At 38.7% G+C, this 20983-nt stretch overlaps 1 protein-coding gene across 1 annotated transcript in view; it reads right to left on the bottom strand.

The window, feature by feature from the left end:
- The window catches only part of LDAH (lipid droplet associated hydrolase), a 125413-nt gene that overhangs the window by 97020 nt on the left and 7410 nt on the right, over positions 1-20983 (bottom strand). Inside the window, exon 2 of the mRNA XM_075144973.1 lies at positions 12569-12727. Coding sequence (XP_075001074.1) covers positions 12569-12727 — 159 coding nt within the window. The remainder of the gene's footprint in view (positions 1-12568; positions 12728-20983) is intronic.

The following is a 20983-nucleotide window of genomic DNA, read 5'->3' as shown; positions in this document are numbered from 1 at the left end:
AAGCACCTTAACATATTTGCTTGGGTTGTGAAAACAGGGATTCTCAGAAGGATTCAGCCAGGTGCCTGTAACACAGCTTATTAGAGAGGTTTTTCAAGAACATTTAACATTTTTTCCCTATATATATATATACACACACACAGAGTTTTTAGCTTGATACAGCTATAAAACTTACATATAGGATTTTATAATACACATTCTTTATACGCATTTTGCAGAGCAGATAAGCTTGCCTGCTGTTCTTTAACAGCGTTCCACCTTTAGGACAAATGTGGGTTCATTTACCTCTAAAGAAATCCCATGGACAGCCTGATAAACCTGAATTAACCTAACACAGCTGGTTTTGCCCAAGTGACAATTGTGCCTGAAGCCTGTGAATAAAAATTCCCAGCTAGAAATTGTGACAGGACAGCACATGCCTCTCTTCTCATATGAATGATTAACAGCATCTCTCCAGGCACGTAAGATACAAAGTCTGAAATCCTGATTTTGCCCACTGCAAACCTACTGGACTTTGTGATTCAGTGATATTGCAAGAGTTATAAAGTCCACAGATGTATGTCAATAGTTACCTTTAATGTCTCAACCAGGTAAGATAGGTACATAAATACAAAACTCCCTTGATTTTATTATTTTTTTAATACGCCTGTAAATTAATGGTTCTTGCAAGGGATTTAAGATTGAGACATAAAACTGAAAAAACGGAGTTCGTAATGGAATAGTGAATTTCTGACTACATTTTTTAAAGGTAGAAACCAGGATTTTATAGCTCTTACAATTAAATAATTTTTGTTCCATTTTCTCCACAGCAAATGAAATATTAACACACCTAATTGGGTCTCCTGGTACACACCTACACATACAGAGTCTCTTAAGCATCTGCTTATGCAGATGAAGACAAATTTAACTACTTTTAACACCCCAGATATGGCTGGTGTCTCTGCTCCAATCTGTACTACAACCGATGCTGGAGGAGAGGCTGCAGTGAGCTCTGCACTGGGTCTAGAATTCCCAGCGGCAATTTTTCAGTTGGCTTCAGGGGCTGAAGCAGAATTGGACCAGCAGAAAACAAACCTCTTTATGAAAGAATGGGGGAGAACAAAGGAAATGTGCAGAACAGGAACATGAGATTTGGTGTCAAATGGGTTCACAAGAAAGCCTATGAAACACATCTGAATAACAACAGCCTTGATGAGACAACATCAGCAGGAAAAAGACAAAGACAAGAAAAACAAACAATTCAAAACCAAGATAACCACAAATTATTTGTTTTGTGCAGATAAACAGCTCTGCAGATTTGATCACTTTTGAATAATATACAAGGAGAAAGCAAACAATACATTCAAACTGCACCAGAAAGTACATTTTCAAATCTGTACCACAGATTTCTCTATGCTCTACCATTGGTCAGAGTTACGAAAAAGAAAAGCATAGGTTTGGGGGCCTTGGGGTTATTAGGTTTTGGGGTTTGGTTTTGGTTTTTAAGATAGTTTTTAGAATAAAATGACAGATGGGAAAAAATAGCAACCTGAAGACAGCTAATTTCAGAAAAAAGACTGAAAATGTGTTTCTGCAATTTTTGTGTATCAAGACTGTCAAGGGAATGTAATATTTGAAACAAACAGTCTCAGGTGATTTTGCAAATTTTCCATTTGCATTTGTTATCAGTCTTCAGAAACGCAAGACAAAAGAAGAAACTGTTCTGCATATGGATAAACCAAGATTTCCACAACCTTAAGAAAAAATTCTTTGCATTGACACCACTGTATCTCTAATTGAGGAAAAAGGCCTTGTAGTTAGGATATTAGTACTGGTCCTGAGTAGATGCTCCATGAAGACTTCAACCCAAACACTTATTCAGGCAAACACTTTCCTCATTCATAAACACAAGTCATTTCACAAGCACAAATGTTTAGCCATTTAAGACCTATTGTGAAGAGCTTCTGCCTCTTAAAAAAAGATTTAAAACTTAAAGGTGGAAGGCAGTATGTAAGTATGTATTACTACACATTTATTTATTCTTATGGGAGTTTTTAAATCCATCAAGAATAACCAAGGATTGTTTTCAAAAATGGAAATCAGGACAATGATCAAAATCTTCCACCATGCCTGTAACAGGAAAACAAGAGCAAGAGCTATGACTTACTGAATTTTTGGCTCTACTGTTTTCCATAGATATTGAACATAATGGGTCAAATTTATTTCTAATATAGCTTCAATGATCCATAGGAGTTACTATCGGGATAGAAATGAGGCCATGCGTTAACTAGAATCTGAAAGGAGATATTACTTTTTATTATTTTCAGACATAACTAGGTCAAAATATTTAATATCAAGGTAAATCCATATCAGCTCAGGGACTTCTGGCAGGAGCTGCCAGAAAGGAAGAAGTACATTATACACTGGTGCTGTAGCTTTAAACATTTTAATTGCATTATTGGTACATGATGCACACGGAAACACTGGATTTCCTTCATAGGTAGGTCCTTCAGTAGGTAATTTCTTCTTCCCTTCTGCCTCAGACATCATATGAAGAGAAACAGATCCTTTCTTAAATGGTCAAATCAAGCAAAATACCCTAGAACACAACTTTTCCATAACTCTGGCCAACTCAAGCCTCTGCGTGCTGCAAGAGAGGGATCACTTCCTCTCCTGATTACGCTGCACGCAGCCAGGCAGGAAGGATCCATGCTGAAAATGATGCCTCATTAGCAGGGAGAGGACACGGAGAGAAGACTGCGGATTGAGAAATTTCAGTAAGTCACATCTGCCACCCAGATTTAGTGGAGGGAAATACTGTAAAGCACAGTTGGATGTTCAACCATCCTGTCATTACTCTGCCTCCTCAAACTTAACAAGCTCAAATGTGCCAAGCCCCCATCAGAGGTACTTCTGGAGCACTGGGAAATTCAACAAAAGTGGCATATTTCAAGCCTAGATCTGACACACAGGCTCCTCTTCGCATGAGGAAGTTTTTATTTTTAATGAAAGATTTTTTTTTTCTTTTCTAAAGACAATGGAAGCTGGTGGGCTGACCCAGTAAACAAAGCACAACTGTCAGCATATTTTAAAATGCTAGTCACAAACAAGTGGTCCATAAACAGTAAAAATAATGGAGAGCAGTGTCCTAAGAATTGAATTTTCTAATTTATAATATGCGATAGAATACACTTACACCTTTCCTTCAGGGGGTACTCTACCAGCATGCATGTCTTCTAGCCAAACTCTTTATTTTTTGGTATCATTTCGAGTCCCCTATCTCTCAGAAAAAAATGGGAAAAACTGACCAAAAGTCAAAGTTTTATGGAGGTTAAAAGTAGAAATCAAATAGGTACAGACAAATTAGTGGTATCCCCCAAGAATAATATTCTCAGGAAGTCAAACTATTTAGCTCAGTGAAACGAAGGGGAGAGCCCTCAAAGAACCTTGGTCTGAGTCAAGACAGCACATCCCATTGCCAAGTCCTCAAGCACTTGACTGAGAGAGATTTCATTATTCCCATTTTATAAATGAGAAATAAACAGACCAAACAATCTATGCATGAAAAGTAAAGCATTACTAACCCCTAAGAACTCCATCAGTTAACAGTACCTTATTTGCATTGTCATCTAAGAAAATATGAAAATAAGACTGATCTCATAATTAAGCCATGAATATTCATGCTAGAGATAAAGAAGTGGCTAGAAAAGTTGGAAGAAGTAGCTTTGGAAGTATCAGGAAGATAGGGTTGGGATTTTTTTGTGTGTGTGTGCTTTTGCTCCTGTTCAACTGCAAATTTAAAAAACATGGTCATGTATAATACATATCCCATGCAAGCATGTGAATCAAAAGTGTTCTGCTGTATTTATGTCTCACTGAAATAGAAAGCTGTGCTTTTACTACCTTATCCACTGATAAGACCACCTGTCATCATAGGGAAAGGGGAAAACGTTATCTTGCTCTCTGTAGACCCTTTTACCTGGATTGCTACATTACACAAACTTGGAACTCTACAGTGTAGTCTGTTCTCACTGATTGCTTTTGCATCACATCCAGTTATTGGAAAGTAAGAAAGCTCCTTTCCCACTGTCAAATTTTTTATTCAGGCAAAAAAAAAAAATCCAAAGCAATGTAAAATACAAATTCTCCACATCAAAATCTGATAACTCAGGGTCAAATGCAAAGAGTAGGCAGCTTCATCTGGAGTTGCAGTGTAAACAAAAGCAGAATCCACAAGGGAGAGGCATTCTCAGCGAATCACTACCACCTGGTGTGACTGGTAGGGTCCCAACTCCTTCCAGAGAAGTCTCAAGACAAAGCATGTGAACCCACATATATGTGCTGTGGACTGACACCATAATTTAACAACAGAGAGTTCTGCAGCAAGTCCAGCTGAAGGAACTCCCACCTTCTCCCCTGACTGTCATTCCCACCCCCCTACCATGGCTCACCGGCCCCTGAATCACACTGGCACAACTCAGTGGGGCCATGCTGTGAACCCAAACAGGGAACTGTTCCAGCTTTAAAAAGACCCCAGAAGTAAATGTATGTATTTATTTAATTCACAGCATGATGTCTCAAACTATTGTTCTGGCATAACTGAGGGGTGGAGTGGCACAGTGTGGTGGAACAGGAATACCTTATGCCAGTATTGTTGACAAACATTTTGGATTGTGAAATAATGGCCTTCGTAAGTTTTTTAAGTGCTCCAAGCACTAAGCTCTTAGATTTCCAGTGCCTAGTGGGTCTTAATATACACTCTACAAACAGCTTCTAACTTCCACACTACTTTAGACTCAGCAACGCCTGCTTTATACCTTACTTGATGGTTCTAAAAGCTACCTGAAGGCAAGAGCTCTATGAATAGCCCAGTCCTGCCACCCAGTCTCCTTACAAGCTGCCCAAATCCAAAGAGAGGTTCAATTACTTAAGTCTCACCTGCTGATAAAGCAGGGAATGGTAGAGACTTCCCAGGAAGACTCCGATTATGTTATGTTGATCACGTAAGCTCATAACACAGACAGGTGGGATACAGGGAAAGATGCTCTTGAAAAATTTTAGGAACACCAGCTAGCTTTCCCAGGGCCAGGCTGAAGAGCAGCCCAGCAGGCAAGCAATACATTCAAAGCATCAAGTAGTTGCTTCAAGTCCTATACTTCAGTTGTGCAGGAGAGGCCATGATAAGGGCTGCAGATTCACTGCCATTCTCTCCTGGCTAACTTGCAGTCAGGCATGATATTCTACAGTGAATACTCTGCTCAAGTATAACAATCTTGAGGACTGAATTTAATTTCAAGCACTGCAAATACCAGAGAACAGATGAACGCCACTACTAAGCTAATATGTAAAAGAAGAAACTTTCTTAAATAAATAGAGTGAGTATCTGTGTACACACAGAGAGGGGATCCTGCTCAACTGTTTGGATATAAACATCTACCTCAGGACAGAATTCTAGATGCGAAATTGAGACTTTTTTGGTTCCTGCTGATTAGCCACATGTGACTCAAGTGTGCCAGCTGGACTAGATGCCATTCTGAGCTGCAGAATCCCCCACAGGCCTTGTCAAGGGAGCCAAGACTCCAACCAAACAAGGTTCTTAAGTTGATGCTCTGGACCAGGTGAGTTAAATAGCATCACCTTCATTTTTGAGCACCTAAATTTCCCTTCTTCTCTGCTCTGTTGCTTCAGCTGAGGATGGACAATAGAAGCACTGCTCTACTTGGGGAGGTACGGTCAAAATAAGCACAGGTAACAGAACCCGTGCAATTTCTTGTATCTTACATTAGTAGAGGTAAGTGAAGATAAATACATAAAGCACAGTGTTAATATGATGGAAAATATACATCCACACAGGAAACAGCTTTTCAGCCTCAGCTTTAGGTCATCAAAACCATGTGATACAGGATTAAGCAAAATAAAGTGCAAGTCAGTGTGTAAACAGGAGTCCTATGTAGCTTATTTCAACATTACACTCTATGACTTCAATGTAAAAATTCTCATTGCATCCAGAAGGATTACTTAATTCAAACCACCAAAATCCAAAGTTAAATGAATGATTCCTTTAATAAAGACCTGAAGTACTTAAATGTGATGAGTTATTTTCCTGTATGTCCTTTGGGTATTTACTGCTGTACAATCAGAAGATGATATATGTTCTGGTGCAAGAATTTCACACAATCAGTAAAAGTGGAGCTGCCCATGGAGTTGGTCAATGATTTAAACATTCCAGGAAAGGAAGTATTTGTTGTCTCACTCTAGGCAGCTATGCTTTTATTGTTAAATTATTTACTCGGTGTTAGCTGATTGTAACTGAATGCTAGCTTAGAGACTCGGGTGATAGATCATGTAAATTTTGGAAATGTGAACGAAGAAGATTTGTTTGGTGGTTTGGTACACAATTTGTGAGGATGACTGGGCATCTGTTAAAAAGCAACCCGGTGGAAAGGCTGGGAACAAAAGCCCCAGCACTCTAATCCTTATATTCTCTGCTCTAATTGGACTTCCTTTATTTCACTCCTCCTAACGCAAGTAAAAGGCATTTTTATAATCCTCAACAACCAACATAACCAATTAATCACTGTCACATGAATGGTCTTATAAAACTACTAATTTTTTTGTGATATGCATACAGTAGAGAAACAGTCAGTGCTTACCTATGCATTCAGATACCCTGAAGCCTGCTAGTACCTGGTATAGCTGGCTATTACAGCAATAAGCTTTCCAAAAAACACTATATTTTTTTCTAATCTTTAAAACAGCTCCCTCTTCTGGCATACTCTTTCCATACTACGTTTAAGTACCATACTTCATTCCTTACCAATTTTTAATTCTATTTGGTTCCTAACACTCAAACAAACCCAATTTCAGTGTTAAGGCATTGCGAATGCAAGGAAAGGGTACCTTAAATTACAGCTCTCGAAAGAGTTAAAGGTTAATTCTAATCAAGTATTTATCTAAGATTATCCATATACTTATCTTTATTACCTTTTGAGGATACCCCAAAATCAATCCAGATCAGAATCCACACCTGGACAAGAAGCCTGGACATGCAGTCCCTGGGTCACACTTGCAGGATCATGAAGTTGGAAGATCACCTGAGATCTCCTAGCTCACCCCCTGCTCATGCAGGGTCAGCTAGAGCTGGTTGCCCAGGTCTGCACGCAGTCAAGTTTTGATTATCTCCACAGCTGGAGACTTCACAACATCTCAGGGCAACCTAACCTCCTAGTAGGCAGAAATGCTCATGGCAGTGCCTATCCCTAGCTACTGATTACACAAAGTACCTAGGAATTTATGCTCCTTACTTTAGCATCTTAACTAGGTGTTTAATATTAGGCTGGACAAAATTGGGCCTTAGAGTCCCTTCCTGAACTAGGTGACATGGACCCAGCCTGACCCGGGGGGGGGGGGGGGGGGGGGGGGGGACACCAACCACCACCACCAAAAAAAAAAGCCAACAAAACAAACCACAGGGGAGCTCTCATAACCAGGCTGGTAGTGACAAAACTGCGGAGATAAAAGAGGAGGTAAGGCTGGACAGACACTTTTTCCTGCTGCTGATGCTCTGGCACTATTCAGTCAAAAAAAACCAAACCACAAAACCAGAAAGAGGAAAAAAGCAGCTTTTACTGCCTAATTCATTCAGATAGAACAGGTTCTTGACTTTGTTCACAGAATTGTTGCTGGAGCTCATTCACTGACTGTGAGCACAAAGCATATGGAACAGAACATGACCCAAAATCCAGAAGTTCCCTTGCCCAAGAGGTAAAAACTTAGCTGTCCATTGCCAGCAGCATTCGCCTTTCCTCCAGTTGGATTTGAAAGGTAAATAGTGAACGCTACTGTGCCCTGGGGGAGGACACGCTGGCTGCTGACTTTAGTAGTGTCTGAAAGGATGGAAGTAACTTCCTTAGGTAACTCAGTGGTCTTTACTTCAAAATCAGATTTTGCTTCATATAAACAGTTCTGATCTATCTTCTTTTTATTGATTTAGTCACACATTAAGTACCAAGATTCACATACAGGATTCTGGATTATTTTCTGGCCAAGGTTGCCAGAAGCTACATACCGCAACCTAACTGATACTGTGAGTATCCAATGCAGTTCTTGCAGATGAATGGTTATAACATACAGATTACGTACCAACAAGCACATTTAATCACATAAATTTTGTATAAATTAAAGCACATTGTAAAACCAAATTAAAGAGAATTGGAGTAAAATGCTTTACATGGTTTGCAGAATGAGGAAATAGATTCTTTTATTATTAAGCAAACCCCTTGGTCTCGGTGGTGACAGTAGACCTCTGAAGAACTATTCATTCCAGTGATTGCTGAGCAGAGGAATGATTAGTAACTTAAAATAAACCCTGTTTTACTGGGAGCCAAAAAAACAAAATACAAAGGAATTAAGCTTCAGGGCTATACAATTAGTTTTAGTGCAAAGTATTATTATATAGTGATTCTTAATATAACTTTTCTTATGCAAATGTTGAGGGTGATGATTATTAAATATCAAAACAGCAGGTGAAGTCAAAGCCAGATAATGCATTGAAAATTTTTCAGAGTCCTTACATTACAGTCAAAAATAGAACTGCAAAGACTTTAAAGCTAACTGGAAGTCTCGCTTCAAGGGACAACACATTAAAGACTTGTCATAATTCAGGTAAATTGTTCACACTATTTTCGCTGCCGAAAAATAGTTAAGTAGTTTGAAGTAAGTCTTGTTGTCTTGTTGAAGTAAGTACATGTAGCCACCCCTAGGAAAAGATCAGAATCCAAGCTCCCACTTTCTGTTGTGCAGAAAACCATAAGCAACTCTGATTCAGAGGATTAGCTCAGGAGATTAAATCTGCATGAGTTGGTAAAACAATAAGATGATCCAATAACCCAGCAGCAATCCAACTGCAAGCAGGCAGATCAAGAAACTTGGCAAGCATAGGAATACTCTGCATGCATGCCAAAGAACCGAATTCTGAAGTGATTTCTGTATATTAATGAACGAAACTTGTGTAGCATGCTTTACCACAAAAAATGTTATTTACATTATACATTATCAACCGTGAACTAAGCTTCCCGAGTACAAGATTGCAAATAACAAAATTACATCGTTTACAGGAATGGTAACAAAAATTATAAAGCCTGGAATGAAGGTATTGCAATGCACTCCTGCCATGAAACGCAAGAAAAACTTGATGAACAGCAAAACTTCATGAGCTAAACACCATGGTGGTTTTAAAGTTTGTACTGTATTTATTTACAAAGTTAAATGTTTCATAAATACACAGACACAAATAGACAGATACTCTTAAAACAGTAAAAAAATATTCCACTACACTTTGTGGATCCTGGTTTCCAATGAACCCAAGCAATGTTAAATATTGCTGTAGTAGATTTTATACTTCACTGCTAATTTTACACTAAACAAACACTGCAAAAGGGAAAATAGACCTTTATGACACAAGAGGAAAAAAAGTAATTCCTGTCCTTTCCATAACGCCTACATTTCCAGAAAACCATGGACCTGATCCTTCAACTGTACACATTTAGTTTTACTCTCATGAGCAAATCCCATCAATTTTAATAGAAAAGAGTTCATATTAAGAAAGGCAAACAAGTACATGCATATATTCTGGACTGAGGAAAAATTGGGCCTTTTACACAGTAATTACTTCAGTAAACACATTATTACTCCTATACAGAGGTTTTGCTTACACAAGGAAAAAATGTTATGGAACAAAAAAGTGCACATTAAACATTTCGACTAATATAGTAAAACTTTATTCAAATAATAAGTTTACACAGACTGCCATTAGCTTGTTGTAGTGTCATGGTTTAAATGAGATTGAACTCTGCTGCATGTTGTCTATTCAGCTGCTTCAAGCACAGTGAGCTATCAGTCCTCAGGAGGCAGAATCCTTCCTCATTTAATGTCAATGGGAATTTTGCCATCGGTTTCAGAGTAGAAGAATGTTTTGGAGTCAGCTTCCTCCCCCCCCCCCCCCCCCCCCTTTTTTTAAAAAATAAGTCAGACCAGAGAGAAATCCTCCCCATTATGAAGAAATTTGACTAAAAACCAAAAAGAAAATAAGTATACAGGATTTATTCTCAAATCTCTCAACAGTTAGATTCCAGCAGAAGCTGAGAATTTTATCATCTATGTGCACCCCCCAACCCCATTTTGCTTGATTACGTATAAACAAAATCATATGCATGAATTTCATTAAAATTGGAAAAGTATGTACCAGAGCAGTTTAATACGCAGAAGAATGTATCACATGCAGTAGGACTAACCGTGCTTGGTTCAGATCACCGAACACTTGGCTGTGCATGCTCTCCTTTTTGAGTGAGAGTTGCCCTTGTCCGGGTATTTCTTTAGCTTGTACCAGACTACCATTTTGCCCCTCTATTTCCTTTCATAAAAAATCTCAACTAGGGATACATGCCTTTCAAGTGTGAAAATTGCTGGACTCCAGAAGGGCTCTGCATTTCATAGTCGGGAAGTTACAAAAGCATGAGGGGAATGCTATCTAATCCTAACTGTTTAGGTACACGAATATGTTGCCAGATGACCCAAATGTCCGGATCTCTCCTAAGGCTGTAGTTTTGTGTTGGCAGACAGAATTTCCCTTGAAGGCTAAAAATGAGGCATGTACCAGGAGGAAAAAAACATTTGATTTATGAGAAGCAAAACTGCATTATGTTATGCCAGGTCCTAGTCAGCTCCCTGCCAGCCACAGCAAGGAGCCTGGGTAACTTGATTCACTACTGAATTTGGATATCTAAAATAAAGATATCATTATTGCGGTTGCTGTGTTTTTTAATTGTTTTCTCAGTGAGAGAACTTCCAGTTTGTTACCAACATAATTCTGAAATAAGAGCAAAACTATAAATCAGCTGCTTGCAAAAGCTTGCAGACCATGACAGAAGCACTCTGAATATTTCACTGATGTCTATTTCTGGATACCTATCTAGTTAATGTAAGATGTTGTTATTAAGGAGTCTCCACAGGACTGTTCTGCAGGAAATAAGCTCTATGTAGCCCGGCCACTACATTTTATTGCATTAAAAGTTTCCTGTGATGAATATAGAGCCCGTAAAGTCTGTGTGACTTGGTACATTTCGAGCAGAATAACTTTTATGCCTTACAGAGGTGCCTTGCTTTGGATGCTAATGTTTGACTTTTGTGCTCTTCCCCAACAAATCTTTCTATTGATATAAGTTAGTTTTACAGATTAACCCTCATTACAGGCTCTACCACCAACCCAAACACAAGGGTATTACAACCTGAAGACAGACGAAAGGTCCAGAACTTGGGGGAAAAAGAAATACTTAACTTAGCTGCTCATTTAAGCCTTCCAGAAATGCCTTAACTGGAAGAAAGCAGCAATTGAAAAGCATCAAATCAGGCTTGTACCTCTGGAAAACTGACAATTTGGATCCATACAGATAGTCTCTTACTAAAAAGTTACACTATGCAGTATCTGGCTTAAAAAGTTGTTCCCACGAAACAGCACGATGTAATCATAGGAGGCTTATTTCTTCTTTTCAGTTTAGGAAAGAATTTCAACTTCACTGTCACTGGGTTAAAAGTTACACTATTATTCAACTCCAGGCGGCAAGGGCATAAAATCATTGTGCCCAAAGAAACTAACATAAAATATTCCACGGGGCTTCCAAAACCTTGCAGAAAACCTGAAAAATGGAACCTGTGCTCTCTTTCACTACTAAGTAAGGACCAAGCCACACTGGCGCATAAACAGCAACAGAGTATACTTTAACAGAAACAGTAAGCCAAAAATCTGGATAATCAGAAGAGTCATTATTTGCACCACTAATTTTGGTGAGGTTAACAATAGTATGCAAAACATTCAAATAAACTATAGGAAGCATTAGAAATCTGCAAACACTAAGGCAGTGAGAGAGTCACAATATCTGTTCTTGAGCGGGCTCAAGCTCTACTTCTGCTAATGGCAGAATTCCTACAGTTCATTGGCAAACTTCACTGAATTTAGGACTTCTCCATTAATTTTAACATGCTAAATGAAAGTTTAAAGCTTTCATTCTAAGATGACCAGATTTAAATATAACTCAGACCTATACGATGCTTATTGAGTTCAAGAGGCTTATCATAAAAACTCATGTGCAAAAATCCAAGTTAAAAAACATTTATTATTAAAAATCTCCAATTTTAAAAAACTACTGTATCCAGAATTTTCCCTCAAATAACGTAACTTTCATCTTTCAGTTGGCACACAGCTGGCATTGCAGTACCACTTTAATGTGCAATAAATGGAAAGAGAGCAATGGGGGGAAAAAAACCAAAACAAAACAGCAATGCTGTCAGCAAACCACCACCACAGAGTAAGTGAATGAGAGATCCTAATTTCTCAGTTTTACCTTATGGCTCCATTACAAATACAGATAGTAGTAATACAATAGAACAAAGAAATTTCACCATTGCAATACTCTTGATTTTTTGGCCACATGCGTGGGCCAAATTCTACCACTTATCTAGTGAGATTTTTTAAATTGAACATACCCTTTCCAATCACTACATTTCTAGACTTACAACAAAAAAAGACCCTTACCAGGAATAATCATGAATAAGAGCCTGGGTAGATTTTTACTTTCATCTTTTGAGAGGTCTTTCCAGGGCCCACACTTTAAGACATGGGTAGCAGCTCCACAACAGTAGATGAATTCTTCATGTAATGGGACTGGCTCTTCTGACGCTGACCTCATGTTTGCTGTTAGACAGAATAAAATACTGTTATAACAGATCAGCAAATATTTAGATAGCTGGCTCTTTGCTATTATACCTTCCCATAGAATAATTGTAAAAAAGCGCAAACCACCCTCCCCAAACAGCTGTCATCTCCAGTATTTGATGTTTGAATGGGTTGTAGAAGTTGATACAGTTACTACTATATGAGAGAAAGCATCTTTCAGTTTTTGTCTCAGAAATATATGGTGATGAATTGGACAATAAGATCTACTCTACCTTAAAGGCAAATAATTTTAAATTTCTTATTCACACTGTCCACTGAAAAGATTCACTTGAAACCTGTTTGAAGGCAAACAAAAGAAAAAATACCAAACAAACAGAACTACTGCATGAATGTCTTTGCAAGTTCCGTGTGCCTCAACTATGGGAGCACAGCATCACTTAAAAACAACCACCAAAAAAACACAACAAAAAACAACCATAATAAAACCCAAAAGAAAATACCAGAGGTCAAAAGGAACATGGTAATTACTAGATTGCCTTCCAGCACTAGGTGGGCTCCTTATTTTAAGTGCAGCATAACTTACTTCTCTAGAAATTTTCAAAGGATTAAAGGAGGAGTCTTTGTCAGTTAAAGCTAATCAAGATTTGATCAATTCAGGCAAGTATTTATGCTCACCTCTGTAACTTTTCTTAAATTATTTGGTTATCTGAATGCAGTGATGGGAAATAAAACAGTATGCTGCCAAATAAACAAGGCATGTTCATCAGTTCATGTATTTATCATACATGAAATCATTATTAGGCTATCACTTTGGAACTGGCTGGTTGACCAAACTCCCATATCTTTCCTTCAGTGGAAAAGCTACTTCATCAAGTGACTACTTATGAATTAAAATGTCATCAAGATGAACTACGACACACACAAGCATCTGCCAAAATAACCATTTACCATTTGCAACTACAGGTGCAGTTACCAAACGAAGAGTCAGAAGCCTGCCCTTGTTGGAGTATGATCACACATGTGCATCACTTGGATCAGAGACCAGTGCTTGGTAAGTCCACAAAGCTGTTTGTTTCAACTTCAAGGGCTATTTAAGCTCTACAAAATATTTCCAATCTTATAAGAACCACATTTCAGGCTTCTGAAGCAACAGATCTGGCTTAAACTGAGTTGAAAAACTTGGTTAAATTATTACAGGAATGACTATGCATTCTTTATTCAATACATGACCATCGATAATGGAAAAGGCTGTCCAACTTAACTGTTTCCAATCTAATTAAATTGTAATTCAAGTCACACAGAACTGGGGGAAAAAAAGATTAAGTCTAACGACTGATCTAAAAGATTAGCCTTTAGTGTCTCTACCTAGTACACCCTGAAAGTTGACTGAAATATGTTATGTTATATAGTAAGAAAAAAATCCCAAGATTATAGGCCAGCAATTCTCAAAAGGAACTCTCAAGGACTTCATATGCAGCTACTGCAGGAAAACTTTTCAGTAAGCCTCATCTTGAAATTAACAGACAAAAGTGCCACCACCTTTAATGTTATTTAAGACGATGATCTTTCCCGAGTTCAAAAGCCACTATTTTGTGTATAACTTATATAGCAGCAATCCAACAGCACATGGAATTAGGTTAATTCAAAAAAAAAGAGAATATGATCAAATAAGATGCAACAAAAGAATAACATTACAATAAAACTGGATATTGTTGTATACCACCATGATCTTTAAAACATCAAAATCATCTAGTTAAGGATAACATTAGGCCTTTTGAATGTTTTTGCTCAGTGAAAAAGGATCATACATTTTTGAGTACAAGGATCCAAATTCTATTTACCAATCCGTTTGTGAAGTCTTAGGCATGTAAACTGAAGCCTAAGACCTACAAAGTTTGCAGGACCATGAGGTGGGGGGGGACACTACCTTCACAAATAGTCACTGGAAAATTCTCAGTGCTGCACAACTTGAAAGGAACAGATCCGAATGAAGATGTCACATGAAGTTAAAACAACAGGCAATGCAGAAGAGACAGATAATCCTTTATTTGAACTAACAAGAAGTACCTTGAAAAAATTCTAGTATAATGCAAACAGAAAAAGCTTCTGAACGGGAGGGAGAAGTGGTGTTTAATACTTTCAATTACAGCACAATTCTCTGGATGAAGGTTTTTTTCCCACCTCCCTACTTCACCCCCCAAAAAAGTTCATTTAATGCCAAAGGAGACATCTTTACTACTTCATTATTCGCCATGTTATCATCTTTAACTTACAGTGACTGGAACATAAGTAATTGAAGCGAATATTGTCAAACTATAATAAGGTATATTTTGCAATGCATTCTTCCTGCTTTTATTTCTTCATTATTCAAAGCTGAAAGAAGTCAAGAGCAGCTCTGACAAAGAAACCCAGTTACATCAACAACCAAAGTAAACATCTAGCTTGTCATCTCTTTTCTGAGGTGTTTACAATCCAAGAAGCAAAAGTTACAACTCCTTACCCAAGAAAGTAGGTTTTATACAAAGTTTCTGATCGTGAACCAATAAAAACAGTTGGAAAGTTTCATTTTGAATTGATTTCACTGAACAACTCCAAACAGAAATCCCACTGACAACTCTTCATTCGCAAGTAGCATTTGCAACGTAAGGTTATAAATTAAGCAATGAAAAAAGGAAGTTCAGCAACACATTTTGGGCTGGAGTGGTAGGCTTTTCAGGTTCACATAGACTCTTGCAGTAGCTTCGATCCAGTTTTTAACTTACCTTAACTTCTAATTTCTAACATGCACAACACTGCAGTGTCTGAAAGCAAGACTGCACATTAGAGAAGAAAAGGTTTTCTGAAAAACTGCCCATCTGAGACAATCCCAAAAGGTTTCCTAGTACTAACTCTACATTATATCTGAGGGATTTTTATTTATTTATTGTTGGGTTTTTAATTTGTAACTTTATTGCCTTTAGTAATAGAAACGGACTGAAGAGAAAACAGAGAAAAGACAGTGGATATACTCCTAGGATACTACTCAGATCTGTTTCAAGATAAAATCAATAATACCCAAAAATATCTCTGGATCTCCTTCCCTCTTCATAAATGAAGCTTTGAAGAACAGTATTTCCATTATAGGCATCTATCTTTGGCATGACTTGCCTGCTTTCCCCTAGAAATAACTTAAGATACCCTATCAATTTCCAAACGCATTTAATGGGCAGAGGTCTTGAGAGATGAGACTCCTACCAGCTCAGCCAAGTGGCAGAGAGGGCACAGTTTGAGCCGCAGCTCTAAGAAAGCTAAGGAGAAGACAGAACCACAAACTTGACCAGTGGGAGTTTCATATGAGTCATCATGAAGGAAAGTAACATAGCGAGAGAAAGAGATGCAACTATGTAGGAAATCAGGCCTTATTACATCCCATGCAGTATTTTCTTCCTTCTCTCCAACTGCTGCCCATAAACTCTGTAAATATACATGGAAAAATATTACAAGACAGGCAGCTTCTGTCAACAGTACTTAATCTAGTAACAAAACTTCTGCTAGAATACATAAACATGAGCTTTGATTTAAAGGGTAGGACTTTAGCACTAGATTAACACACCCTTAACGTAGGTGTCTACCTGAAAGCAAACTCCTATTACAGGAAACAAAGATCTAGGCGACAGTAGATGGACTGATTAGTGAATAACCATGGGACCAGACACTAGGTTTCTACCTCAGGATGAGATAAGTCATCCCTTAGTTAGCAAAGCCTATAATGAGAACTTAGGCATACACTTACAAACCAACACATATATTTAGGTGTCTTACTACTGATCTGGACTCCACCTACTGTCATTGTTTCAGATAAGAATATTTGGAAACAGAATTATCCACAAGGAGCAGATTACTTCTGCCATATGACTAAATCTCTTCATATTCATCTTTGGTTCAACTGACTCCAAAGTAAAATGCTGACAGTAAAACTAAGTTTCCTTTGCACACACTGAGCTTAATTATTTATGCATCTGTCCTGATATTAACTGCTCCATCCTGCAGTATTACTTGGACTTGACATTTTACTTGAATCTTTCAAATTTGGGAATAACAAAATTTGTGATCTGCATCCAAAATAGTGTTTAATGAAACTCAAAAATCAGTTTAATGAAACTCAAAATAGTGTTTAATGTCACAAACTCAGTCTACCACCACATAATGTAAACAGAGTAAGTCGACTGAGATTTGGCCTACAAACTATCCAGTCACAAGACATTACAAACAGGTTGGTGTACCTGATCTGAAGAATGATGCTGAGGCGACAGATGCAATGGTAACCACAAGGGCAAAGATAAGTTGCATAAAACAGTGGTGAAACCAAAGTAAAGGAGAAAGGACCACTGAAGCAGATTTGACATATGAGATTCCACAAAGCTATAAGAAATACATCCCAGGGTGCCCATGGCCAGGGTTGCTGTGAGGCCACTCTCTACCCGTTTTGCTGTGTAACGATGACTGGGGGAAGTGCCTGAAAACTGCAGAAAGGCAACCATCATGCACATGTTCAAGACGGAGCATATAGGGAGCTATAGGCCAGTCAGCCTCATCTCAGTTCTCAGAAAGCTATCAAAGAAAATCGCCCCCAAAGTAGTACCCAAGCACATGAAAGCAACTGGAAGCATGGATCTGGCAAGGACGCATTGTGCTTGAATAACCTCATTGCCTTCTATGATGAGATGAATGGCTCAGTGGATGAGGGGAGAACACTAAAAGCTCTTTAGCTTAACTTGAGCAAGGCTTTCTACACCCATAGTATTCTTTTAGCTAAGCTGGTGAGATATGAACTAAGTGGACTGTAAGTTGCCCTTGGGGCAAAAAAGAATAAAAATAAAAAAACCCCACACAAACAAAAAAAAACAAACCACAACACAAAAACCTCTAGTAACTTACCAGCAATGTCCTTCAAGGATCAATATTGGGCCAATACTGTTCAGCCTCTTCATTAAACACCTGGACAATGGGACAGTATGCACTCTCAGCAGGTTTGTGCACAACACCAGGTTGAGAGGGGGAGAACGACACACCAACTGAAACACTGGAGGGCAGGGCTGCTATCCAAATGGACCCTGATGGGCTGGAAAAATGGGAACCACATGAAATTCAAGGGCAAATGGAAAGTCTTGCACCTAGAGTTCAGTAATCCAATGCAGCAACATAGGCTGGGGGCTCGAAGGCTAGAAATTGGCTTTGGAAAAAAGACACTAGTGGATAACAAGTTGAAAATGAGTCAGTAGTGTGCCCTTCCACCATGAAGGTCGAGTGTATACAAGGCTGCATCAGCAGGAGTAGTCAGCAAGTTGAGGGACGTGATTATCTTCCTCTGCTTGGCATTGGAGAGCCTGCATCTGGAGTGCTGTGTCCAGTTTTGGACTCCTCAGTACAAGCAAGACATCAACATATTGGAGAGTCAATTAGATGATATGGATGCTGAAGCATATGATGTATGTCCAAAGGACATGGACCAACTGTCAAAAGTTTCAACGAAGGAAATCCCAATGACAAAGAGGTTTCCCCACGCGCAAAATAAGGATTATTAAATAATGGAAGAAGTTGCCCAGAGAGGCTGTGGAATCTCCAACCTCGGCATATTCAATGCTTGACAACACTTTCAGCAACCTGACCTACTCTGCCCTTTTTGAGAAAGGGGCTGGACTACAGCTTAGGGATGACCTACAGAAGTTGGATGTATGTAAATTCATGAGACTAGACTAGGTACACCTGAAAGTGCCAGAAGAATTGGTTGATGCAATTACAAGGCTGCTGCTTATCAAAGAATCACGGTAAATCAGGGGAGCTCTTGATGCTTGGGGGGGTAGGGAGAGAAGCCAGGAAAAAAAAAACAACCTAATAACATAGCCATTTTCAATCACGAAAGGTAAGGAGGAGCACCCAAGGCACTATAGGCTCAGCTGAGTCCTTGGAAAAATCATGGGAGCATGTATTCTTCTAATCACATAAAGGAAAAGATGTTAATCCAGAATAGGAAACCAGTTTCCCAATGGCAAATCATGCTCAAGCAATGTGATTGCCTTCAATGATAAAATACCTGGCTACAAGAATGAAAGAAAAGACGTAGATGTAATGCACATTGCCTTATGAAGACTTTTAGCACCATCTCCCGCCGCATTCTCCTTTCCAGGCTAAGGAAACAGGCTGAATAAACTGACTCGCATAGTTTGAAAACTAACTGAACAAGCTTAAAATATAGTCAACTACTGGATGTCAGCTGAATGTCAAACAAGTCAAGTAATCTTGGGTCAATACTGGAGCCTATAATGCTCAAAATTTTCATCAGAAACCTGGATGATGAGACAGAAAATGCAAACAATGCTAAATCATCTGGGATAGTGGATACAGCCAGAGCAGAGCTTCAATTCAGAGGGTTGTTTCCTTGAGAATCTTAAGGACTGGGCCAACAAATCCCTTATGATGCTCAACAGTGGAAAGCACAAAGATCTGCACCTGGAGCAGAACATCATGCTTCAGAAGCAGCTCAAAAGTAATTGGCTGAGTAGCAGTCCTGCTATCCTGAAAAAGATATGTTTGTCATGATGGATGCCAAACTGAAAGACAACAATGTGCTCTCAACACAGTAAGGCAAACTATATAACAGACTGAAATTCGAGAAGCATGGCCATCAGTTTGAGGGAAGTTACTCTTCCCTTCTATTCAACAGCAGTGAGGACATGCCTGCAATACTGAGAGCAGTTTTGTTCACCCCACCAGGTCAAGTAGATGACTACCCAGAGGGTGAGCTGCCTAGAGCACATGATCTCTAAGGAAAAGCTTTACAAACTGTGCTTTTTTAGTCTGCCAAGAAGAGGATAAGCTGTAATCAAATAGCAACCCAGAGCTATTTGAAAGAGACCTGCAAAGATAGCATAGCCAAACTTTCCTTTGCAATGGCAGATGGTAAAACAAGAGGCAAAAGCCACAAGTTGTGTCTTGACAGTTTAAGACATTACAAAAAAAATTCTTTGCAAGGAAGGCAGTGGAACCTCTTTTGTTGGAAGTTTTTAAGACTCAGCTGGACAAAATAATAATTTTGGTCTGAACAAAAGGATGGACTAAATTTTCTCCAGTTTTCTATAAATCAACAGTTTACAATTCTTATGGTCCTAAAACACCAGAAAAAGATAACGGGTGAGGTGTAACAAGGGTCTTAGCCAATTTTTCTCGTACCTTAGCATATGCAAACGGCTTCATGAGTACAGTAGATGACAATAACTAAGTATATAGGTCAGAGAAAAGGACTCTAAACTAGATCAGCCCCCCAAAAACATAGGAAACTGAAGTAGATATATTCCATGGATTAGCTGTACCAGCTTAAATAAAAAAAACACTGCCCTAATTGGTGAGCTTCTGTGATTCAATTCAATATCACAATGCAAAGGAATAACTGGAAAAATAGAAAGCTGCCTGCTATGCTAAGGCTCTAACAATTTCTGCAGCATTATCCCCAGAAGAGAATCATCCAGACCTTATGATTTGCAGACTGGAGCTAACATGCTCATAGCTAAGAACTAGAAGCAGAAGGGACAGACTGACCAACCTGGTAGAAAACCTACGAAATGAACAAGGGGGAAAGGGGGAACACAGGATGTCTAGATCTCACCAAGGATTTCTTTGGACAAACTACAGACAAACAGTGGATGCCAGATTTTCGACAGAAAAACAGCAAACGTAGGCCAAAGACTTTGCAAGCTGTTGTGACATCAGTCACAAATCTTGACCAGTTCTGTATAAGAAAAGCAGCAGCAGCAGCCAGTAGCACATAAAACTGAAACACTTCTTCATTGTACTTTACAGTACAATTCTCTGTCAAAGTCATATGATGGCAAGGACCTGCTAGTCCCTTTCACACTAGTTCTGAATTAGTAAATAAAAACTGTTAGGTGTTATTTGTAAAAATGAGCAAAGCTAAAAAGTTAACACTATGGACACATAAATAAAGCAATGTAGTTATATGAAATAACCCAATAAAACCCAAACACCTATACCCAAGGGAGTTCAGAGCAGCAGGCTGTTTTTGTCTAAAACAAATGAAGAAACTAGGCAGCCTTATTTTCAGGCATCATTCAACGACCTAGCAATTTGATGCTTTCAATTTGTTTTGTTTCTGTCTCATTCACCCCATGCCCCTCCCTGAAGTGGTAAAACAGCTAGGAGAATTTCACTGATGACTGTGAAAAAATATCTATGAAATGGTGGAAATGGGGTACAGCTTACTCATGCTTAGAGCTGCAA

Source organism: Calonectris borealis, chromosome 3, assembly GCF_964195595.1.
Source record: "Calonectris borealis chromosome 3, bCalBor7.hap1.2, whole genome shotgun sequence".
In the NCBI taxonomy this organism is placed as follows: Eukaryota; Metazoa; Chordata; class Aves; order Procellariiformes; family Procellariidae; genus Calonectris; species Calonectris borealis.
Note: the sequence above shows the minus strand (reverse complement) of the source record. Positions and strands in the feature narration are given on the sequence as shown.